This window comes from Bison bison, unplaced genomic scaffold (assembly GCF_000754665.1).
Source record: "Bison bison bison isolate TAMUID 2011002044 unplaced genomic scaffold, Bison_UMD1.0 scf7180017864109, whole genome shotgun sequence".
NCBI lineage: Eukaryota > Metazoa > Chordata > Mammalia > Artiodactyla > Bovidae > Bison > Bison bison.
The window spans coordinates 1,121,596-1,148,185 of NW_011494681.1; the positions used below are offsets into that span (position 1 = coordinate 1,121,596).

General features: G+C 41.8%; 1 protein-coding gene across 11 annotated transcripts in view; it reads right to left on the reverse strand.

Annotated features, from left to right (window-relative positions):
- The window catches only part of RAPGEF5 (Rap guanine nucleotide exchange factor (GEF) 5), a 360,172-nt gene that overhangs the window by 151,337 nt on the left and 182,245 nt on the right, over positions 1-26,590 (reverse strand). For all 11 annotated transcript variants that reach the window (XM_010839032.1, XM_010839028.1, XM_010839031.1 and 8 more), the window contains one exon: positions 16,041-16,107. In XM_010839032.1, coding sequence (XP_010837334.1) covers positions 16,041-16,107 — 67 coding nt within the window. The remainder of the gene's footprint in view (positions 1-16,040; positions 16,108-26,590) is intronic.

A 26,590-nucleotide genomic window follows, 5' to 3' on the forward strand; every position in this document is an offset into this window, starting at 1 on the left:
TTGTATTTCTGCCCTAGCAAATCACGACCCACAGCTTAAGAGAACACCCGTTGATCATCTCACACTGCCATAGGTTAGGAGTGCAGAGGAAGCATGGCTCAGCTGGATCCTCTGCTTAGAGACTTATGAGGCCAAAAACGAAGGTACAGGCGGAGCTGTGTTCCCTGTGGAGGCACTGGGAGAGAAGATGCTTCCAAGAGCATCCGGGTGGTTGGCAGAGTCTGGGTCCTGCATCTATGTGACTAGGGGACCCATTTCCTTGCTTGTGTCACCTGGAACCTGCCCTGAGCTCCTAGAGGCCTCTCTCTGGTCCTTGCACAGGGAGACCTACTTCTCAGAGCCAGCAACAACACACTGAATCCTCACACTCGAATCTTTCCTTATTTTCTCTTCTGTCATTTCTCTTTGATGCTCACCAGAGCAAGGTTCACAGGATTAGACTGGGTACTTGCAGACAATCCAGATCTGTACACTTAATTACATCAGCAGAGTACCTTTTACCACGTAGTGAGTATTTACAGGTGCCAAATACTGCATTCATCTTTGGGGTCATTCTACCTACTAATGTACAGCAACTCAGAGCCTCAGAGCCCTCCTGTAAAACTAGCCTTGAGTAAAGTTTAAAAATAAAATAAAATTAAAAAAAAAAAAAATGTCTAAAAAAATAAATAAATAAATAAAATAAAGGAAAAAAAAAATAATTAAAACTAGCCTTGAACCCCATTTTAGGATTTTATAGTAACACGCTAATAAGTCTAGTCCTGGGTCATGATTTACCTGCTGTAACATCTTTACCAGAGCATACCTCTGAGTTCACACAATGGAATCCCATGACTTGAGAGCCAGTCTGAAGAAATATCTGAATTGCTAAACCATGCAGTCATGTTTACAGTATTTCATGATCCCTAACAGGCTAAAAGTTAAAATGCTGTTTAATAAAATTTCATAGGTTTCATTTTATACAATTCTTCAAATAAGACTCTATAATCAAATCCCAAACCCCACCTGTTGAGACTTATTCAGTAACTATGAAGTGTCCTAAGTGAAGATAATGTAGAGAATTGCCTTTTGAACCCTAAATTGCTATTTTTCATTACTACAGCAATTACTGTACAATAGCAAAAATTGCTATTTTTAATTACTCTTCATTAATACTTCCTGTCTCAAATGCTTCACCTCTGCAATGCAAATGACAACCCATTGTGCTGTGCAAGGCTGAAATGCGATGCTGCATAAAAACAGAAGCAGGATGCTTGCGCAAGGTAAGAACTCAACAAAAATCACCCAGTCTTAGCCTTTTACCCAGATCTCATTTGGTCTTCATAACTCAACAAGAGGCTACTACCTTTATATCTGCAAACAAGTTTCTTCAATAATTTCCCCATATAGAAGTTCATCTGTGCTGTTTCTAATACAAAAGATGGAAAACAACCATAATGGTCAGGGGATGATAAATCCATGGTATAGGGTGCTATGAGCAACAACCAATGTCACAGGAGGTACTGTTGGTGCTGAAAATACATTAAGGGAAAAGCACAGACCTCAAAATAAGAGTCATTTTTTTTGGACATATTTTACAAAATATACACCACACAAGAAATATAACCTAGAAAGTAATAAACACTAAAGTGTCAATAGTGATTCATTTCTAAGCAGTTTCACTACGGGCATCTTTTTTATTCTGGAATTTAAAAAAAAAATTATTGTCTTTATATTCAAGTTAAATAACCCAAATGTCAGATAAATTTTTAAAATTTGCAAAGCATAATCCATAGTAACAATGACTCACTACCAGAATTATCATCATTTTGACATAAACAGAATTCACCCTAATTCTAACCATCTAGTATGCACATAAAATTTCCTTATATTGATTTATATTAATACAACAGCATAAAATAACAAATTAATTTAAAATTTACCTTATTCCATCACCACCAAAAACTCAAGTAGTTTTCTCTTTTTTATATGCCTCCTGGTCCTCCTTCACAAATGGACATAATGCTAAAGCTGTACCATTGAGTTAAGTATGTAAAATTAAATTTCATCTAAGCAACTATAAGAAGTTCTATTTTAAACCAATGCACCAAAGAAGCAACCCAACATGAAATGCTCATGGATTGTCCTTTGAAAGTTCCTTCCACTTGCCTTAGATAGGATTTCACAGTAACACTCCACAAACCTGTGACTGTTAATGTACAAACTGATAGCTAAATGGTCTATCTGTTCAGTTCAGTCATTCAGTCATGTCCAACTCTTTGCAACTCCACGGACTGCAGCACACCAGGCCTCCCTCTCCATCACCAACTCCCGGAGTTTACTCAAACTCATGTCCATTGAGTCCGTGATGCCATTCAACCATCTCATCCTCTGTTGTCCCCTTCTCCTCCCGCCTTCAATCTTTCCCAGCATCAGGGTCTTTTCAAATGAGTCAGTTCTTCACATCAGGTGGCCAAAGTACTGGAGCTTCAGCTTCAGCATCAGTCTCTCAAATGAATATTCAAGGTTGGTTTCCTTTAGGATGGACTGGTTGGATCTCTTTGCAGTCCAAGGGACTCTCAAGAGTCTTCTGCAACACCACAGTTCAAAAGCGTCAATTCTTTGGCGCTAAAAATTCTCCAAGCCAGGCTTCAACAATACATGAACCATGAAATTCCAGATGTTCAAGCTAGTTTTAGAAAAGGCAGAGGCACCAGAGATCAAATTGCCAGCATGCACTGGATCATCAAAAAGCAGGAGAGTTCCAGAAAAGCATCTATTTCTGCTTTATTGATTATGCCAAAGCCTTTGACTGTGTGGATCACAATAAACTGTGGAAAATTCTGAAAGAGATGGGAATACCAGACCACCTGACCTGCCTCTTGAGAAATCTGTATGCAGGTCAGGAAGCAACAGTTAGAACTGGACATGGAACAACAGACTGGTTCCAAATAGGAAAAGGAGTACATCAAGGCTGTATATTGTCATCCTGCTTATTTAACTTATATGCAGAGTACATCATGAGAAACGGTGGGCTAGATGAAGCACAAGCTGGAATCAAGATTGCCAGGAGAAACATCAATAACCTCAGATACGCAGATGACACCATCCTTATGGCAGAAAGTGAAGAAGAACTAAAGAGCCTTTTGATGAAAGTGAAAGAGGAGAGTGAAAAAGTTTGCTTAAAGCTCAACATTCAGAAAACAAAGATCATGGGATCTGGTCCCATCACTGCATAGCAAATAGATGGGGAAACAATGGGAACAGTGGCAGACTTTATTTTCTTGGGCTCCAAAATCACTGCAGGTGGTGACTGCAGCCATGAAATAAAAAGACGCTTACTCCTTGGAACAAACATTATGACCAACGTATACAGCATATTCAAAAGCAGAGACATTACTTTGTCCACAAAGGTCTGTCTAGGTTTTTCCCGTAGTCATGTATGGATGTGAGAGTTGGGATTGTAAAGAAAGCTGAGCACCGAAGAATTGAGGCTTTTGAACTATAGTCTATCTGTATACCCTGTCAATTAAAAAGGTCTGTTTTGCATGTATATTGCAAAGAAAAATTACTATCTTCGTCTTGGGAACTGATACCCAAAGATCATAATATATTGTATAAACACACACACTTCTTCCCTTATTGACAAGGGACTCTTCAAGTCACATTTTATTCTTGAATGGGTTCTGCACAGAGACATCTTTCTGAAATGATGCTTTTAAGTTAATGTCCCCACACTGTGCTCATCTCAGTAGGCAAAACACCATGAACTATGCTATTCACCAATAACCAAACATACTTCACAAGGCTACAGTTAAATTAGGTTACCACAAGATCCGAGCATGTACAGATGGTTTTTTTGAAAAGTGAAGTCGCTCAGTCATGTCCGACTCTTTGCGACCCCATGGACTGTAGCCTACCACGCTCCTCTGTCCATGGGATTTTCCCAGCAAGACTACTGGAGTGGGTTGCCATTTCCTTTTCCAGACGATCTTCCCAACCCAGGGATCGAACCCAGATCTCCAGCACTGTAGGCAGACGCTTTAGTGTCTGAGCCACCAGGAAAGTCCTGGTTTCTTTGAAAGTAGAGACAATAAGTTAGTATTTAGTTTTAAAAAGTCATGTGTGTGTACATCTATATCTTTTGCTATATAGGGAGCTCTTCCCAAGACAAAGAAAATCAACTTGATGTATGGTAGTTGTAGAATATATTAAGCTTGTTTGATTTACAAAGGAGAGAAAAATGCCACTGAGTTACCTGTTCACATATTGATAATGGTGGGCTTTGTGATGTGTTACCATGAGATCCTACCTGAGAGAAACTGAAGGAGCTGTAACCAGCTCTCCACGTGGTCCTAGAGACTTAAAAATCCACAGCCGAAGGTGCCTTGAATGCTGTGACAGCTGATCAGGGTAGCTCTAAAGCACAATGAGGAAAGGTACTAATAAACCCCACAACTCCTTAGAAATACCAAGAACAAGGAAAACTACACCGAGACTGAGCTACAAGTGCTCCGGGGCTTTCTTGATGCATCCCGAAACGAGATCTGTCTTCCTGGGCCTGACTTGACATTTCCTCTCAAATCTCAATCCACCTGACCTTCCCCAAATCATGTAGCAGCTCTAAAGCCCTTGGAAGGGCTGGAACCAAGCTACAATTCCACGTGGGAATTGTACGTTCCCCACAGATGAGAAATATAAGGTGGCAAGGTGTTCAAGATCTTGCAGTACCCAGATGCAAGGTGAGTCATTCCCTGGAGGAGTCACTTATTTTTATTCTCTGAACAAACATGCTCACTCAGGTCTGTGACAGACTCAGAAAACGGAGATTAACTCCACTCCATTTCTCTCTTCCCTGGAAAGGAAGAGGCAGCTAGCCCAGAAAAAGAGTGAGTGGAGATCAGTACTTCAGCATTAAAAAAGCCGTATTTCTAAATGTGACAAAATTCATCACTGGATGGTGTGCATTGCGTACTCAGTGTGACAGATTCTCCCCTCTTCCCCTAACCTAAGATTATTTCTAGACCTTACTAACTCTATGTATCATCTCTTAAATAAGTCTCCAAAGTTCTAACTTTTTAAACATTCGGCAAAGCTCAAATCCCATGCTATTTCTTCTTCCTGAACTGGTACCAATGTGAACAATTTCAATCAAAAAAGCTGTCACCATTCTCTTTAGGGAAGCCCCAGGAATACTGGATTGGGCAGCCATTCCTTTCTCCAGGGGATCTTTCTGACCAAGGGATCAAACCTGGGTCTCCCATACTGCAGGCAGATTTTTTACCATCTGAGCCACTAGGGAAGCCCTCTCTTCAGACACTACTGCCCAAAAAGGAATTTCTCCACTGTATCAAACCCAACTCATAGGTTCATCCAGAAGGATGAACTAAAGGGATCCTAGCCACTGTATATGCTTCTGGACTCAGAAAGGATGTAGCAGATTCTTGCGAAAGACAAACCTTAAAGAAAACAAGGGAAGGTTCAGGAGAAAGACTAGACATGGCAAAGGAGAGGAGTTTCAAATGAGTGAGAGGAGTGAGACAGCTGACAGCCTTGGGGAGCTGGGGTCTTTGAGTTTCCTGTGTTATGCTTTTGGTGACACAGGACAATTGGTTGTTCATTAAGACTCAGTTCCTGGTGCCTCTCTGAAAAGTATTTCCCAAGAGATTCTATCTAAGGAAAAGATGACATGGGAGAAGAATCATAGGCCCGGGTTAAGTCCCTAGTTAATGAGAGGAAAATCAGGTCCTTTTTACCTGTAAAGCAGGATTCCAGAGAGGGAAAATGTGAGATGACTTTTACTAGAAAGAATGCTAGGGAGCATCAGAGAACAAGTTCATGGCCGATGGAAAAACTGATGGAGTTAATGTCACAACTTCTAGACATTAAGCAGGGAAAGACTTTGCTGTGAAGTTGACAATGTGCTGCAGTTATAACCACCTCTTCTTTTGTCTTTTGTCTTTTTTTCCTAGAGAGTTGCAAAAAGAAATTCCGTCTCAAATCTCTTCTTCTCTAACACTTGCACCAAAAGTTATGTGTCCTCTTGACTTCTTGGGGTTTCATCTGCTTCAAGATCTTCTAGGACTTACAGCAGTAACCTTCATTTGTCATTTGGGTTAGATTGTTTTTTTTAAGGTCAGAGGCATTTCTCAGAGGAGTGATAATGTACCCTATGAGAAGGAATTTGGAAAATACCACTAAGGACATCAAATGCAGAGTGGTTCTAAACTAAAATTGGATGAGCTGAAGAAAATGAGCAACAGCATAGAGCAGAGACATACCAAGAGAGAAATCTACACTGATGAAAATCATCAACTACATCAGCTTTGAGGAAGAATATGAGGGCGCCAGGAATGCCACTGGCAAGATGGTGGAGCAGAAGGACGTGCACTCATCTTCTCTGTGAGAACTCCAAAATTACAACTCTTTGCTGAACAACTACTGACAGGAGAATGTTGGATCCCACACACAAAAAAAGATACTCCACATTCAAGGGCAAAGGAGAAGCCCCAACAAGACAGTAAGAGGGGTAAAATCACATTTAGAACCAAACATACCCGCCAGAGATGCCTGGAGAGCTCAAACAAAACCTTGAGTACACCAGGACCCAGAGACCCCACAGAGACTGAGCCAGACCTGTGTATGAGTCTCCTGCAGAGGTATGTGTCAGCTGTGGCCTGCCACAGGGGCAGGGGCTCTGGGTGCAGCTACCTGAGTCACAAAACCTGTGATGTAAGCCCTCTTGCAGGAGGTCACCATTAACCCCAACATAGAGCTGCCGAGGAGATAACCTACAAACTGCAGAACAATTATATCAAAGAAATTCTCACACTGTTAAGAAAGTTCTAGGACCCACAAGAGATTTCCCAAACTGGGGATCTAGCAAAGGGACTGAGAATCCCCAGAGAATTTGACTTTGGAGGGCAGCGGAATTTGATTACAGAACTTACACAGGACTGGGGAAACAGATTCTTGGAGGGCACAAACAAAACCTTGTGTGACCAGGACCCAGGAGAAAGGAGCAGTGACCCCACAAGAGACTGACCCAGACTTGCTGTGAGTGTCCAGGACTCCCTAGTGGAGGCGTGGGTTGGCGGTGGCTGCTGCAGGGTTGGTGCACTGAGGGCAGCAGTAGGTGCATGGGGCCTACTGAAGGAGGCCCCATTATCTTCATTACCTCCACCATAGTTTGGCCTCAGGTCAAACAACAGGGAGGGAACACAGCCCCACCCATCAACAGAAAACTGGATTAAAGATTTACTGAGCCTGGCCCCACCCATCAGAACTAGAACCAGTTTCTCCCACAGTCTCTCCCATCAGGAAGTTTCCATAGGGCTCTTATCCTTATCCATCAGAATACAGACAGAATGAAAACCACAATCACAGAAAACTAATCAAACTGATCACATGACCCACAGCCTTGTCTAACTCAATGAAACTATGAGCCATGCTCTTTAGGGCCACCCAAGACAGACAGGTCATAGTGGAGAGTTCTGACAAAATATGGTCCACTGGAGAAAGGAATGGAAAACCACTTCAGTATTCTTGCCTTGAGAACCCCATGAACAGTATAAAAAAGCAAAAATATAGGACGCTGAAAGATAAACTCTCCAGGTTGGTAGGTGCCCAATATGCTACTGGAGATCAGTGGAGAAATAACTCCAGAAAGAATGAAGAGACAGAGCCAAAATGAAAACAATGCCAAGTTGTGGATGTGACTGGTGATATAAGCAAAGCCCAATGCTGTAAATGGCAATACTGCATAGGAACCTGGAATGGTTAGGTCCATGAATCAAGGTAAATTGGAAGTGGTCAAACAGGAGATGCCAATAGTAAACATTGACATTTTAGGAATCAGTGAACTAAAATGGACTGGAATGAGCAAATTTAATTCAGATGACCACTATATTTACTACTGTGGGCAAGAATCCCTTAGAAGAAATGAAGGAGACATCATAGTCAACAAAAGAGTCTGAAATGCAGTACTTCGGTGCAATCTCAAAAATGACAAGAATGATCTCTGTTCATTTCCAAGGCAAACCATTCAGTATCACAGTAATCCAAGCCTATGCCCCAACCAGTAATGCTGAAGAAGCTGAAGTTGAACGGTTCTATGAAGACCTAAAAGACCTTCTAGAACTAACACTCAAAAAAGATGTCCTGTACATAATAGGGGAGTGGAATGCAAAAGGAGGAAGTCAAGAGATACCTGGAGTAACAGGCAAATTTGGCCTTGGAGTACAAAATGAAGAAAGGCAAAGGCTAACAGACTTTTGCCAAGAGAATAGCAAACACCCTCTTCCAACAACACAAGAGAAGACTCTACACTTGGACATCACCAGATAGTCAATACAGAAATCAGATTGATTATATTCTTGGCATCCAAAGATGGAGAAGCTCTATACAGTCAGCAAAAACAAGATGTGGAGCTGACTGTGGCTCAGATCATGAAGTCTTTATTGCCAAATTCAGACTTAAATTGAAGAAAGGTAGGGAAAACCACTAGACCATTCAGGTATGACCTAAACCAAATCCTTTAGGATTATACAGTAGAAGTAATAAATAGATTCAAGGGACTAGATCTGATAGACAGAGTACCTGAAGAACTATGGCCAGAGGTTCGTGACATTGTACAGGAGGCAGGGATCAAGACTACCCCCAAGAAAATGAAATTCAAAAAGGCAAAATGGTTGTCTAAGGAGGTCTTACAAATAGCTGTGAAAAGGAGAGAAGCTAAAGGCAAAGGAGAAAAGGAAAGATATACCCATTTGAATGCAGAGTTTCAAAGAACATCAAGGAGAGACAAGAAAGCCTTCCTCAGTGATCAATGTAAAGAAACAGGAAAACAACAGAATGGGGAAGACTAGAAATCTCTTCAAGAAAATTAGAAATACCAAGGGAACATTTCATGCCAAGATGGGCACAATAAAAAACAGAAATGGTATGGACCTAACAGAAGCAGAAGATATTAAGAAGAGGTGGCAAGAATACACAGAAGAACTGTACAAAAAAGAGCTTCATGACCCAGATAACCACAATGGTGTGATCACTCGCCTAGAACCAGACATCCTGGAATACAAAGTCAAGTGGGCCTTAGAAAGCATCACTACGAACAAAGATAGTGAAGGTGATGGAATTCCAGTTGAGCTTTTTCAAATACTAAAAGATGATGCTGTGAAAGTGAGGCACTCAATATGCCAGCAGGTTTGGAAAACTCAGCAGTGGCCACAGGATTGGAAAAAGTCAGTTTTCATTCCAATCCCAAAGAAACACAATGCCAAAGAATGCTCAAACTGTGGCATAATTGCACTCATCTCACATGCTAGTAAAGTAATGCTCAAAATTCTCCAAGCCAGGCTTCAACAGTACATGAAGCATGAACTTCCAGATGTTTAAGCTGGATTTAGAAAAGGCAGAGGAACCAGAGATCAAATTGACAACATCATAGAAAAAGCAACAGAATTCCACAAAAACATTTACTTCTGTTTTATTGATTACACCAAAGCCTTTGACTGTGCAGATCACAACAAACTGTCGAAAATTCTTCAAGAGATGGGAATACCAGACCACCTTACCTGCCTCTGAGATATCTGTATGCAGGACAAGAAGCAACAGTTAGAACAGGACATGAAACAATAGAGTGGTTCCAAAATGGGAAAGGAATACATCAAGGCTGTATATTGTCACCCTGCTTATTTAACTTATACGCAGAGTACATCATGTAAAATGCCGAGCTGGATGAAGCATAAGCTGGAATCAAGATTGCTGGGAGAAATATCAATAACCTCAGATACGTAGATGATACCACCCTTATAGCACAAAGTGAAGAGGAACTAAAGAGCCTCTTGATGGACGTGAAAGAGGAGGGTGAAAAAGCTGGCTTAAAACTCAACATTCAAAAAAAGAAGATTATGGCATCCAGTCCCATCTCTTCATGACAAATAGATGGCGAAACAATGGAAAAAGTGACAGACTTTATTTTTTGGGGGCTCCAAATTCACTGCAGATTGTGACTGCAGCCATGAAATTAAAAGATGCATGGTCCTTGGAAGAAAAGTTATGACCAACTTAGCATATTAAAAAGCAGAGATGTTACTTTGCCAACAAAGGTCTGTCTAGTCAAAGCTATGCTTTTTCCAGTAGTCATGTAGGGATGTAAGATTTGGACTAAAAAGAAATCAGAGCACCGAAGTATTAACGCTTTTGATCTGTGGTGTTGGAGAACACTCTTGAGAGTCCCTTGGACTGAAAGAAGATCCAACCAGTCCATCCTAAAGGAAATCAGTCCTGAATATTCATTGGAAGTACTGATGCTGAAACTGAAACTCCAATATTTTGGCCACCTGATGCAAAGAACTGACTCATTGGAAAAGACCCTGATGCTGGGAATGTATCAGGGAGGAGAAGGGGACGAGAGAGGATGAGATGGTTGGATGGCATCACCGACTCAATGGGCATGAGTTTGAGCAAGCTCCAGGAGTTGGTGATGGACAGGGAAGCCTGGCGTGCTGCAGTCCATGGGGTCACAAAGAGTTGGAAACAACTGAGCGACTGAACTGATGAGAGTGTACGAGTGCCTACTTAAATGGTCCCCGGGTATTAGATTCTGTTCTCATCCAATTCTGACTGCTCTTCCTAAATTCTGTACACTATATTTTTTCATTTGAATTCATGTGTCAAGACATGGCCACAAACTCTTCTCCATTACTATCACCAGGTCAATGCGGACACTCAGCACAGTTCTCTTTTACCGTCTGAGTGATGGCTGACTTCACTGGACAAGCAGCACAGATGACCACATCACAGCTCCCCCCACAACCCTTTCATAAATGCCACACATACAACCATGTCATCAAACATGCATCTAATATGTTCGATTCACAACTTAGCCTTGCTCACATCAGCTCAGCAGTTCAGCAACTGGACCATGTGAATGAAAATCACCAGACCTTACTAGGATGTTTGTTTTCTTATTTCTACAATTTACATCAAGAAAATTTAGCCTGAAGTAACAGAAATAAGCCAACATGGTTTGTTTAGGATGTTGATTAGCATGACCTGAAGTCCAGAGTCAGTTTTTATCTCCTCTTTAATCATGTCCATGTTGCCACTTCCTGTCTTTGGATAATGCCCAAGTTACTTCTCAGTTCTTGAAAATGTCTCAAAGTTTAGCTTATTTCCTAAATTTACATCCTAAGAACTATGACTTTGAAAGCAGTATTCTACTGACTAAAAACTCTTCTGTATGTCTCTATGTCTAGTTTATCCTGGATTGTAAAACAAATATATAAAAGTTGTATTATCGATTCTAAACACTCTTTTTGTCACGTACCCTGGGAGAATTCATGTTTAAAGATAAAATAATGCTCAAAACTTCCAGGGTAGGAAGTGGCAGACTGTGTCATCCATGGGCTCCTTCTAGCCTGCCAGCTTTATGTGACTAACAGAGACTCAGAGGAAATGAAGAAGAGAAGGTTTAAAGTTAACAAAATGTGTTCAGTCAAAAGATATTAGAAAGGTGGCTAAGATGTTAAGGCAGAAAACCTATGTACACAGGGAAAGCCAAAGTATTTTCAGATAATAATGCCCAGGGTGTGACAGTCGAGTTCACATAATGCGAGAAGTCTATTACAGTCATGCCCTTTTTCCTTAAGCTGAAAACTTCTTACAAGGTTTTCCTCTTAAGGTTTTTGGATGTCAGGCACTTGGGAAGGTCACTAGAAACGTAGATGAAACATTTTTACTGTTTATGTTTGTATAAATCTAGCATAAAATCTGTAAATCTGACCGAATTATCAAGGCATTTTTATTTCTATATACACTGCCTTCTCCTGTTACTTTAATATGAAAACTCACTTGTGTTTTCTTCCAGGGTAGAATTTTACATATTATTTTTTACATGAAAGGACGTTTTTCCTGATGAACCTAAGCTGAGACTAAGAGATAAACTATTTAACAAGGAGGATTTTTTTTTAAAAAAGAATGCTTATTTACAAAATGCCCAAGTTTGAGGAAAAGGAGATGAATACACAGGGCAGCAAACTATTGCGGGAAACTGCTCTCCCCCTTCCAGTGACCTCTAATTACACAAAAGCTCTGAAGAGCACTTTAACAACTCCGCTTTACAGATGTCACTTCTACCTTCCCTTAATGCATTTCAGGGTCATGCTGGATGCCAACTGCCACTTGAGTGATGTATGCAAAAATCTCCCATCCTCTGCGGTGTTAACAGCTGGGTAACAAAGCTTTCAGACCACTGCCAACAGGAATAACTACACTGTGAAGTGGGGAAGCACACAGTCCCTTCATAAATGCTTACACAAGGAACCAAGGAATTTTAGAACTTACATACTGTCAAGTCCGCCACTCAATTTCGCCAAAGTTATACTGTTTGAAAGAATTAAGAATCAAGGTCTACATTCGCAGTTCAAAGATAGTTTCATTATTCCAGGCTGGTCAGCTATCAATTCAAGACATGAATTTTTCTCCTATTGACAGTCAATTCCTAGGCAGGTTGATAAGAAGTCCAGGGGTCCCCAAGGAAAGACGGGTCTGGAATTCTCAAGGAGGAAGAAAGGACAAACTTTTTTTCCCCTCTACATTCCTTAGGATTATATAACAATAATGTATCTTGCCTGAGGACAGTTTCTGGAAAAACCTTCTGGCTAATCCTGTTATCTTAAAATGCAAATTATGGAAATGGGTCTAGTAAGGTCTTTACAACCTCCAGACATTCTTTTGATTCACTGTAATAAGTAAGAGTATAGAACTCCATTTCTAACACTAGCGAGGGGGCACTCTTTTTGCCCCCTTCTGATGTCTATGTCAGAAGCTTTCTCTATCTCTTTTATACTTTAATAAAACTTTATTACACAAAAGCTCTGAGTGATCAAGCCTCGTCTCTGGCCCCGGATTGAATTCTTCTCCTCCGGAAGCCAAGAATCCAGATATTTCTCATGGTCCAGCAGCAACCTTTCACTATGTCCCTTATTCTCATTTCTACTCTAGCACCTCACCTCAATTTATTCAGTCTTTTAGCTTAGAGATTTTTTCCAGTAAGATTACCTCAACCAAATATACAACCATCACTCTGCTGTCCACCCCTCCTTTCTAGAAGTTCTCTTGAATTTTACTTTCATGGTATAAACTTCCACTTCCAATAAGTATATCCACTTCTTATCACAGTCTCCTCATCTCCCTTTGTTGTTATTGTAAAGTTGTTAAGTCGTGTCTGACCCTCTGTGACCCCATGAACTGCAGCACACCAGGGTTCCCTGTCCTTCAGTATCTCCCAGAGTTGGCTCAAACTCATATTCATTGAGTTGGTGATGCCATTCAACCATCCCCTTCTCCTCCTTTCCTCAATCTTTCCCAGCATGAGGGTCTTTTCCAATGAGTCGGCTCTTTGCATCAGTTGGCCAAAGTACTGGAGCTTCAGCTTCAGCATCAGTCCTTCCAATGAATATTCAGGATTGATTTTCTTTAGGATTGACTGGTTTGATCTCCCTGCTATCCAAGGGACTCTCAGGAGTCTTGTCCAGCACCACAGTTTGAAAGGATCAATTCTTCGTTGCTCAGAGTTCTTTATAGTCCAACTTTCACATCTGTACATGAGCACTGGAAAAACAATAGCTTTGACTAGACGGGCCTTTGTTGCAAAGTGATGTCTCTACTTTTTCATACACTATCTAGGTTTGTCATAGCTTTTCTTCCAAGGAGCAAGTGTGTCTTTTAATTTCATGGGTGCAGTCACTGTCCGCACTGATTTTGGAGCACAAGAAAATAAAGTCTGTCACTGTTTCCATTTTTTCCCCATCTATTTGCCATGAAGTGATGGGACTGGATGTCATGATTTTAGTTTTTGGAATGTTGAGTTTTAAGCCTCTTCTCCCTACCTCCCCCTTATCTTGGGTGCTGCCCAAGACTGCACCTTCCACTCTGCTCTTCAATCAACAACCTGGACTGGTTCCCATAACGCTAGTCCCGACCTTTCTGAGTTCCAGATTCACGTCTCCAGGTGTTTCCCGAATATTTTTACACCCTTATGTCCTCAAACTCAGCGTGTCCAAAATTATGTCATCTCTCCTTCCATATATTTTACTCAACTTCCTAAGAGTATCATCACTTTTCCACTAAGTTCCCAGCTGTGGTTACTTGAATCCTCCTCTACATTTACCTAGTCCTACTGATGTTTTAAACAATTCTTTATGCTCCTTTTGCTTGTGGTTCCCCAAAACACCACCAGAAACTAGGTTCTCATCAGCCTCTCAAACTAGATTTTCATCCAACTCATCTTGTTTCTTAAATGTCTACATCATGTTAATCTGTTGTTCAAAAAGTGTTTTACTTTTCTTTATTAAATCCCACAGCCAGAGAACACATCCTCCACCCGCTCACAGCCTGACCGCTTTCAACGCTGATTCAAGTCCAGTCTCTTCAACCAAGCTCTCTGTTGCTGTTCTTGGATTCACTGTCACACACTGATTGTTGGTGCTCAGCTGTCAGTTGTTTTATAAGCTAGCTTTTTAATGCGCCTGTCTTCCTGGTACGGCTATAAGAACATCTTACATAGTCACTGCTTCTGAAACTTACCTACTATGTTACATTATTTTAAAAATGAGGCCCAGTGATTAGGAGAATATGACTAAGAAGTAGAAAATCCAGAGTTTAGATCCTGGCTCTGATCCTTTTTAGATGGGTGACCTTGGGCAGGTTACTTAACCTCTAGAAGCTTTCATGTCTATAAAACAGAGATAACGCCACCTATTTCACAAGGCTTTAGTGAAGTGTAATGTGTACATGGGTATGTGTACACACACATACAAACACACAGTGTGTAACACAGTATTTGGTACACAGTGAGTGGGTTTTTTTTAAACAGGTCGCTATTAATGACTTTGCAACCCACAGGTATTCCTCTTTAGTCAATATTTTAAACTGCAAGTGAAGTGAAGTGTCAGCCACTCAGTCGTGTCCAACTCTTTGCAACCTCATGGACTGTATGTAGCCCAAGTGTCAGCCACTCAGTTGTGTCTGACTCTTTGCAACCTCATGGACTGTATGTAGCCCGCCAGGCTCCTCTGTCCATGGGATTTCTCAGGCAAGAATACTGGAGTGTGTTGCCATTCCCTTCTCCTGGGGATCTTCCAGACCCAGGGATCGAACCCTGGTCTCCTCATTACAGGCAGATTCTTTACTTGTCTGAGCCACTAGGGAAGCCCTTTAAACTGCAAAGCTCATGTTAAACATATTGTATTAGCACGCTGTCAAGATTCCATTGCATGTGAAGTTTTATACTACTCATCACTATATTTAGCCAAAAATTACTTTTCTAAGCTACATTCTAGAAGAGTAAGAAAGACAACTTTTAACTTTCAAGCTGTGCCCAGATGCCAAAACTTGGGGTGTGAAACTATACAAGATCAGTTTAATTTCACATACATAACCCAATCCAGCATGATTTTCAGCAATCACCATTTTTTAAATACAGTTAAAGAAGTACTCAAGAAGCTTTGGGAAGGCTAGATTTTGTGAGATAGGATTTCTAGAGCCTGTCAGCAACCAGAGTTTAATGATTAGTGACCATGGCCAGCTTCTTCTGGGAAGAAAGGGATAAGCTTTCCCTCAACCAACAGGTTAATTACTGACTCTAATTAATGGCTTTAAAAGACATAATGAAAATGTTGTAATCCAGTACATTAAAAACTGAAGAACTGATCTTCTGTTGGTTGAGTTGATCTTTTTTTTTCCCTAATGAAACATACAGTCCTTTCTCCTTTGTGCAGTAGGTCACAGCTTTCCCTAGGTTAAATCATACAGTATTTTTTTTTAAAGTCCTTCTCTAAGGTTCCAGGAACTTTCCATCAACAGAATCTGTAATCTTGCAGGAAAGGCTGCCTGAGAGCAGAGCAAGTTAATGCCACTGTCTCTTTCGCCCTGACTTGGGCCTCCCACAAGCAGCCACAGGGCAAGTGTCTCTCTACATCACTACCCACAGTGCCTCCCTTCCAAGACCCCTCATTATTTCTGCACTCCTGGGCAGGGAAATCGCATGGCCTTACCGCAGACGTTAGACGGGCAAGAATTTCATCACTGCTCTCTTCTGAGTCTTCAATTTTCTGATGAGATCTTTGAAAAACAAAGAATAAATTACACTTTAGCTTTGCCTGCTCACATTTATTCACTGAGTTATGGGGAATACAGGGTAAAGAAAAGCATTATTGCTTCATACGTTAGTGAAAGTAACCTATGTGAGTAACATGATGACAATAATACCATAGGAACGCAATTTGCGGCAGCCCAACGATTCCTTCAAAATCAATCAGCAAGAGCCTCTTTCCCACACATCAATTAAATCCTAAGGACTGCTACTGTTCTCCAAATGAATCGAAGAATAATCCTGACTCACTATACTTACTAACATGGGTATGCACAGAGAATAAGCAGAGGGTGAATATAATGTGGTTAAGTATTGAAATTCCTGGTCAGTCTAAATTAAATCCAGATTCTGAAAATATGAAACATGAATTTTCTACTATATCTGAGTTCCAGCTGACAAACAAATTTATTAGGAAATAGTCTATTATAAGCCTTGTCCTGTGACAGGAATTATATGGATCCCAATAGCAGGAGCATTTTGTTCTTTTTTATGAGACCACAGCCCAGTTGAGAAGAAAATTATGCATGTGTTAAATAACTAAGGAGACAAACAACGTTTACACAGTGTGGTATCAGTTTGTTTAGAAAAATCACCTTTCTAATGTAATTCATGAAAAATTTTTCACCACATAAATGTACATTGCTAACACATAAAATCTACTTCAAACAAACCTTATAAAAATTACATTTCTTTCTCCTGACCTGGTCAAAGGGAAAAACACTGACTAATGCCAACTGAATATATGTAATTGTCTCCCAGATCTATTTCCACAAGCAATTCCTTTCAGCACCTTCTGTGGACTGGGAGGGCGTTGGTGGTAATTGCTCTGCAGAGCAGCCCCGTGGCACTGCAGTCCACTGATGGATTTCAATCTCAGAAATTGCATGGGCCAGCATGAGCGCAAGCCTTACAGGGCAGAAGGGCTTCTCCTGGCTCCTAAGAGAGCTAGGAGAGGCTCTTGGACAAAGGAAAAGCAGTCGGATCAGTTCTGGCACTGGCTTCCGGTTTCTGTAAAAGTCACTAAACCCTTTCAAAGGAAAAATGTTCCACCCTTCAGGTCAGAAGAATGACTTACAAACTACCACCTTTACAAGAATGGCATGTCACAGGTATGGAGCAGCGCAGGCATGTTGTCCAATAACTTAATTTTTGGTGCAGCAAAGCCTCTGAAACATGACCTTGATAATTAACATTTCAAACAATAAGCTTTATTATTAAAACATCTACTTACAAGGTTTCCATACACATGAAGTTACACTGAGAAGAGACTGGAACGCTTTATAACCTAAGCCACCAAAGCAGGTTTATAAGATTATGCTGGGGTGACAGAACAGATCTGAGAGGAAATTAGGAGCTGAGAACGTTAGACACAAGAGCACCACCAAGGACTTTAAGGCCCCATCGGTATCTGCGGTGAAGAGCAGCTGGTGGTGCCATCTCTTGCTCAGCCCCCAGCAGACACCTGAAGGATGAGTTTGTGTGCATGACGTGTTTCCCATTAACACAGATTCTGTTGTGAATGCATTTTCAACAAACTGCCGAAAGGAACTCAAAACTCCAAGGGAAGCTCTAGTGTATGTGACTGATGGGGGCTACGCAACGAGTAACAGCCAAGTTGTTGCGAGTTCAGTGACAAATAATTTCATCTCTGTTCAAGCAAAACTATCTTTCATCATGCTTCTAGCACAAAACATACCCCTGGCAGAAACGTTTCTCAAGGAAGCACATCTAAGAGAGACAGAGCGATGCTCTCCTGAGCGCCGTCCTCCAGCTCATGTCCCGTTTTTATCCCCTCAATCACCACAATCTATACCCAGAACTCTCAAGTCTTTCTCTAGCCCCTGAATCTTCCCTGAGCTCACCCTGTGCTTCCAGCTGCCCTCAACATGGCTCTAGGTGGCAATCTCAGAACACTGTTTTCACTCACATGGGATCTTATGAGGCCCTCAGATCGACATAACTTCCGGTGACCTTCTCCTGTCTCCTGCCCTCAGTGGTACTCCAGTGCCTCTCACCACTCGGCTTCACGTCACCCTGTGGTCATTCCTCATCTTTCCATCACCATATCCTCCTCTGCTCTGCTTTCCTGCTTTCTTCCCCACAAGCCTTTCTGGGAGGCTCTCGCCTCCATAACATACTTTAACCAGCTTCTAACCAGCTTGTCTCTGCTTCTCCTCCAGTATCTGATCTTCTGTTGATGCCAGGGTTCTCCTCCTACAACCCCGATCTGGTCCTGCTCTTCTCCAGACCCACAGCTTCAGGGACTCTCCCACTGCCTACCTGAGAATTCAGAAGACTTCCTGTCTGCTGAGGAGCCCCAGGTCCACCCTGCTGTGACATGGGAGGCAGGCAAACAGTGGGGAGCATAAGAGGGGCGGATGGAAGAGAGAAGGACGATGCTCCCCCACTCAGCTTCCCTCCTCACCACTAGCATCCCTGCCCAGCTCAATGCCAAAAGGCCCAGAAATACCAGACTCCTTTTCCCTCGTAAATATATTTTTGCAAAATAAGATAAAATCTGATTATTTTACGATGTAAATACCCATTTGTGCAACCCAGTGATGGTAAAGTTCTCACATATCGGATCAAAACAGATGACCAAACAGAAGGGGCATGGGAGAATAAAGAAAGAACCACCCGTAACACGTAGCACACCATTTTACACATGAAACTCAGGCATCCATGGATTTTAGTATCCATGGAGGTCCTAGGAACAGCCCCCCACAAATGCCGAGGGAAGGTTGTACTTGCATCTTAAGGGGGCTGTGCTGCTCAGTAAGCAAGAGAGGAAGAGAGACACTCCGGAGAGACAGGGCAACAGAGAAACCCTGGTTGGACTCAGCAGTAATGGCAGTGGCAAGGTGATGAAAGAAAGAGAAAAGGAAGTGACCCTAGGAAGGAAGACCCATCCCTGAGGATCTGTGCCAGCAGGAAGCTCTGGCCCAACTGGAGTCCCTTTTATGATTTCCTAAGGCCACTTGTCAAGGTCTCTGCCTGGCAACAGTGCAAGCCTGACCCCATGATCCTCCAAGGGAAGTGCCGAATCCTAGTGTTCTGGGCAATACAACACAATGGGAAAGACTAGAGATCTCTTCAAGAAAATTGGAGATATCAAGGGAACATTACATGCAAGGACAAGCACGATAAAGAACAGATACGGTAAGGACCTAACAGAAGCTGAAGAGATTAATAAGAGGTAGCAAGAGGACATGGAAGCAACCTAGATGGCCAGTGACAGATGAACAGATTAAGTAGTTGCAGTACATATACACAATGGAAATCAACCCTGAATATTCACTGAAGCACTGATGCTAAAGCTGAAGCTCCAATACTTTGGCTACCTGTTGTGAAAAGCCGACTCACCGAAAAAGACGCTACTGCTGGGAAAGACTAAAGGCAAAAGAAGGCAGCAGCAGAGGATGAGACAGTTAGATGGCAACACTGACTCAAAGGACATGAGTTTGAGCAAACTTCGGGAGATAGTGAAAAACAGGGAAGCCTGGTATGCTGCAGTCCATGGCATTGCAAAGACTCGAACACGACTTAGTGACTACAACTACAGTGCTCTGGGCAGATGTCTCTGTGAGTTCAGGAGGTCTGCAATATCTAAGGATGCTGTTGTAAGGACACAGGAATGGCAAAAGCCAGTGCACCTCTACCCTTGTCCCCCCAACCATCAAACAGGACACATTATCGTTCCACTCAATCTGCACTAAAAACAAAACAAACCCCTACCTCTCTACAGGCTTCTCCACCTTAATTATAGGCAACTCCACCCTTCTAGTTAGAGGTCACCTTTGATCCCCCCTCCTTATGGTCTCTTCACTGAATCCATCCCCGAATCCTATCAGCTCCATCTTCGAGGCAGCTCTCGCCTTGGAACACTTCTCACCACCTCTGCTCCAACCACCGCTGACCCAGCCACAAGATCGCTCATCTAGAGGCAGAGTGGTCTTGCTAACATGGAAGTTAGATCATGGTCCTCCTCCACTCAAAATCCTCAAATGACTCCCCATCATCCTCGGAATAAAGCCAAAGTCTCTACAGTGCTGCCATCTTTCGCTCTCTTTACTCTATTTCGGTCTCTCTGGCCCTGCCTTCAATGCTCTTGTCCTGGGCCTTGCCCTGACTGTCCCCAACCCTAGAACACTTCCACCCACACTGCACATTGCCTCTTCCCTCACATCAACCTCTTGGAGAGGCCTTTCCTGACCCATCACTCTATCCGCTCATTTCCTACTTTATCTGTGTAAAGTTTTCCACGTTAACTGACATCAATCTGTTTACTTATGAAATTGTACTTCCCTCCTAGACATGGGAATAGATATTTCTGCCTGTTTTGTTCCTGGTTACAGCAGATTTCCAAGGAATATCAAGGGAAGATAAGAAAACCTTCCTAAGTGGACAATGCAAAGAAATAGAGGAAAATAAGACAATGGGAAAGACTAGAGATCTCTTCAAGAAAATTAGAGATACCAAGGGAACATTTCATGCAAAGATGGGCACAATAAAGGACAGACCTTTAGGTTTCTATTAGGTAATGGACCTAACAGGGGAAGAAGATATTAAGAAGAAGTGGCAAGAATACACAGTAGAACTATACAAAAAAGATCTTAATGACCCAGATAACCATGATGATGTGATCACTCACCTAGAGCCAGACATTTTGGAGTGCTAAGTCAAATTGGCCTTAGGAACCATCACTACAAACAAAGCTAGTGGAGGCGATGGAATTCCAGCTGAGCTATTTCAAATCCTAAAAGATGATGCTGTGAAAGTGCTGCACTCAATATGCCAGAAAATATGGAAAACTCAGCAGAGGCCACAGAACTGGAAAAGGTCAGTTTTCATTCTAATCCCAAAGAAACGCAATGCCAAAGAATGTTTAAACTACCACATTCTTGTGTTCATTTCACACGGTAGCAAGGTGATGCTCAAAATCTTTCAAGCTAGGCTTCAACAATATGTGAACCAAGAACTTCCAGATGGTCAAGCTGGATTTAGAAAAGGCAGAGGAACCAGAGATCAAATGGCCAACATCTGTTGGATCATAGAAAAAGCAAGAGAATCCCAGAAAAACATCTACTCTGTTTCATTGACTACACTAAAGCCTTTGACTGTGTGGATCATGACAAAGAGTGGAAAATTCTTAAAGAGATGGGAATACCAGACCACCTTACCTACCTCCTGAGAAACCTGTATGCAGGTCAAGAAGCAACAATTACAAACGAACATGCAACAGACTGGTTCCAAATTGGGAAAGGAGTATGTCAAGGCTGTGTATTGTCACCCTGCTTTTTAGCTGATATGCAGAGTACATCACGTGAAATGCCGAGCTGGATGAGGCACAAGCTGGGATCAAGATTGCTGGGAGGAATATCAATAACCTCAGATATGCAGATGACACCACCCTTATGGCAGAAAGTGAAGAGGAACTAAACAGCCTCTTGATAAAAGTGAAAGAGGTGAGTGAAAAAGCTGGCTTAAAACTCAACATTCAAAAAAATGAAGATCATGGCATCCAGTCCCATCACTTCATGGCAAATAGATGGGGAAACAGATAATCTAGACTGGGACTTAGTGAAGGTGGAGAACACATCTGTCTCCAAATCAGAGTTCTGTCAGGAAGAGGGTGTTCCTGGGGAATGGGGGCAGGCCTGTCCCCACCTCCCACTCCGAGCCAGGCTGCTGCTGCCCCACCCTGTTTGGAAGGAACTGACAAAAAGCCAGTTTTTAGCAGGAATCTCAGGCAACCCCAGCAAGAGGCTGGTGAAATTCCAGGGCATGGAACAAACCAGAACCAAGACAAACTATACAGGAATCTTTCAAACATGATCCCGCAACAAAGAGAAGATGCACAGCACACACATATATGGAAAAAAAAAAAAAAAACCTACAAACTATTTACTTGGCTTAGAAAAATCCATCTTTGAAATACCCTGCCAACACAAGCAACAGTCACTTAGCCTGATCTATGATTCAGAGGTGTCTTGGGAGAAGTGATATCCGAGGTGAGGTTCTGATGGAAAAGGAGCGGCGCTGGAACTTGGCAGAAAGACCAGCACAGGGAAGCGGGAAATGGCAAGAGGCAAAGCCGAGGCCAAGACAGTCAGGGCACGTCTAACTACTGCTAATGAGTTTGGGTGTTATGCTGAGGTGTTTGGCTGAAAAGCAAACAGGATGGAAGCAAAAGTAAGGAGAACACCAACAGAGGGTGAGGGACTGAGAAAGCAGGAACTGAGACCCGCAGCCCAGGCAGCAGAGTGAGTCTGGAGCAGAAGGGACTTGTCTCCACCACGTCAGGAAGAAATGACAGGTCAGGTGACAATGCCAGAAGCCACCTTCTCCGAGACAAGCCAGAGTCCATTCCATCCTTGTTGAATGTCAGGCAAGGAAAAGCATTAGGGACCTTTGTTTCCCAGAAATTGGGCCAAATTTAAAGTTTTTTTCCTAAAAACCATTGCCACCAAGTCCTCAACACCACAACAGAATGTTCTTCAAGGGGCACAGAGTCGATCTCTACCACATCCGACACCCATGCCCCAAGAGGATGTGTGACACTCAGGTACTACCCCACCTAGGCCTTCCCGTAACACCGATAACCAGATAGGCCTATTCTGCCTAACAAAGCAAATTCCTACGACAAAAAGAAAGAGTGGGTGGGAGGTATATGAGAAGTGGATTTTATTTTTTTGAGATCACTGATATCATGAACAAAAATACCTGTGCAAACTTCTCAAGAGAAGGTGACTTTTCATAGTATCAGGCTACTAGTTATACTTATAGAGGAAATTTACCAAACAGGACAAAGTTGTGTATGTGACAGGCTTCATTAAGGGTCCAGGTTATCTAGTTACACATTCATCTAACACTGAATAAAATATTACTGGTATCTCTTTTTCACATTTCACATTGAAGATTTGAGAACTAATGGTTACTATCCAATTAAACAGCTACATTTCAAATGTTGGCCCAAGCAAGCCTAAAAGTTCAATTTTTGTTAAAATTCCTGTACTGTTCCTAAACTGATGTACTCAGATAGAGATAAGTAGTCTGTTTACCCACCTGGGGTAAGTCTTATCTGTAAACAATGGAAATTTTGGAGGACTTATTATTTCCTTAGGAAAGGGAGTGATGAGTAATAACAAAGACTGAGACCAGCTGATTTCATAGCATTTTTTATACAAACAATTTAGTGATAAATGGAAATTTTTCTTCACCTTTGACCCTAATACAAAACTTATGTCAAGTTTCATCATGAAAAATTTTTTGAGAGATACTCAAAAAAGGTTTGTTTACTCATCCAGTATTTCATCCTCTCCAAGGATCATAAAATGAGAATCTAATCAGGAAAAGTCAAGAATACAAAGTAAAGTTTTGGGATGCAGGAATGGCAGACTTGAAGTTGATCTTTCCAGTTAGAAGGTGTTAATCTAGCACCATCTCAGAAATTAAGGATGCCAATGAATTTCTCATGGTGCTTAAACATGTCAAATAAAAAAGGACAAGTTAGGCAGGATAAGGAGAACAAAGGGGGCAGAGGTGATGCAGGAGTTTGGTGGTGGTATTATTATTGTATAATAAAGTTCTCAGAGAAGACAGGGATCTGAATTATGGAAGTCATCACTGTAGAGCTGATATTAAAAATATGACTAAGTGACGATGCATCTGGAGAGACAGCAGAAAAAAGAAGACTGCGGTCCAGACACTCCCTGTTTAGAGGTTAATGTTTCCAAACATGGGTTTTATATTATGCAGATATAGTGAGGGCAACAGGTCAGATGAAGGCCATAGAAGTGATTAGTCAATATGGGGAGAAGTAATATCTAAACAATATTGAATCTTCCAATCCATGAACATGAATAGATCCTCTACTTATTTAATTCCTGATTTTTTACAATCAGGCTTATGAAGTGTGTGACATACAGCTTTTGCACACTCTGAGACTTGGACCTAATCATTTCACAGGTTCTTTTTTTGTGCCAGTACAGAGAAATGTCATTCCGTACACTGATTTTATTGCCTGTGATCTTGCTAAACCATTTATTAGGTCTAGTGGGTTTCTTGTGGATTCCTTAGAATCTTCTATGTATATAATTTATGTTTATAATTAGGCCATCTGCAAAGAAAGATGGCTTTACTTTTTTCCTTCTAATCTGTATACCTTTTCCTTCTTTGTCTGGCCTTATTGCACTGGCTCATGTTGGAAACAGTGATAAGAGGCAATATATTAGCCTTGTTCCCAATCTTAGTGGAAAAGGATTCAGTCTTTTACTGTTAAGTATGACATAAGCTACATGTTTTATGTAAGGTTATACCAGATTGAAGAGATTCCCTTACATTCTTAGTTTTCTGAAAATTTTTATCATGAATGTTGAATTTTTACAAATGCTTTCATGCATCTGCAGAGTTTGTCACATATTTTCAGTTTTCTTTTTTGGACTGGATCTGGTGGATTACATTGATTGATTTTTAGATGTTGAATTACCCTCATATTCCTGGGATAAATATCATTCTATGATGCATTATCATTTTTATATATTGCCAGACCCCATTCAATAATATGTTACAGTTTTAATGTTTACACTCAGTTTCCTTTTCCTAACTTTGTTATAATAACACTGGTCTCATAAAAGGCCTTCCATTACTTACCTATATGTAGTCACATATCTTATAAGGCTTTGGCACAGTTATTAACACAAACCTGATGGGAAGTAAATGTTGTTAAGTAAGTCACTCAGTGGAGAGTGTTTGTGACAAGGGGGTATCTTTTCCTAGACTATTTCCTGTCCCTTTTCCTTACCTGAAAACTAAGAGAAGCAAATTCAGTTATTCAGAAAATCCCTTTCCAGATATAAATGTTTATGAAGCTAAATTTACAGAATTTCAGAAGTGTCAGCCAAGTGTGACAGGTATCATGCTCAATAAAATCTTTATGTCCTGATACAATTAATCTGGTTTCTTTACGTAGCATTTTGAGACTGTGATTTAATTAACCTTCACATTCCCTATCACTTGATGGAGCTCTTTCTGTAGGACTAACGTCATAGAACAGCAGATTTCAACCTCACGGCGCCTCAGCCTCTTGTTAAAAAAAATATTGATACCTATGTCTTATCTCTCTATCCCAACCTCGATTCAGTAGATCTCAGGTTATATCTGCTTAATTTTTAAAGTATCATGGTTGCAAACCGTGGTTCACTTTCTGCCTTCAGTTCACGTTGCTGCCACCAAGTACAGACGCCTGCCCTCTGAGCAAGTTACATGGTATTAACGGTTCCTTATCTGTAAAATCAGAACAGCTCCAAACTACTGTTGTCAGCACTAAATGAATCACGTGTACAATGCTCAGAATGTGGTAAGTACATTTACGCGTTAACTATTACTGCTATTTTATTATTATTGCGCCGCTAGGGTAGGTTAGGCCAAGCCATCTGCTTTCCGTTTTTAAGTAGTTGTGTGCTCTGCTCAGTTGCGTCTGACTCTTTGGGACCCCATGGACTGTAGCTTGCCAGGCTCCTCTGTCCGTGGCATTCTCCAGGCAAGAATACTGGAATGGGTTGCCATTCCCTTCTTCAGGGGATCTTTTTGACCCAGGGGTCGAACCAACATCTCCTGTGGGAGGCAGGCACTGGCAGGCAGATTCTTTACCACTGAACCACCTGGGAAGCCCATTTTACTAGAGTGGGGGGTCCCCTTTAACATAGAAATAGATCAAAGACACATAAACTCTGTTGAGCAAATATATGACCAAAATGTTACCATGAATTCAAGTAAATTGTACTTATTTCAGCAGCATCTATACACAGTTAAGTCATTCTCTTTATTCAATACAAAGATAACGCTTGGCTTCCCTGTAGATTTTCAGACCCCTGTAACCAATCTGAGCCTGCTCCCCACCGTGCTCTTAAGGTTCTGAGTCCCTCTGGTTGTGACCTGCTGCTCCAGACACACCAAACTGCCTTGTATCGTCTCAACACGCCACCCATCTTCTTGACTTCCCACCCGTCTGCTTTTCTATTTAGAGCATGGAGTCATGAATGTCAACAAAATCCTCTTAACCCACTGGGCTGATCTTTCCCTACAGGTGGTTAGTGAGGAATCAAAGGTGCCATCCAGTTAAGTGCTCTGCTCATTAACAGGAACAACAATGAACAGGCATGATTTTTTAAACAGGATAGAGGGAAGATCAGGGAGAGAGAGCAGAGGGCAGGTGAGTGAATGCAGGTCTGTGGGCCTCAGGAGCATCAGAATGCCAGCACACATCCAGGAGGGCACATTGGCCAGGACCAAGGGGCACTGATGAAGCCCAGAGAGATGGACCCAATGATGCCAGGCCCTGGGTTCACAGTAACAGCTCACCCCAGTTACACTCCAGGGTCACTAGGCAAGATCAGCCGGCATGGGAAAGGGCCACCGTGACAGGAGAGCCCAGGGTCAGGGGCCCACACC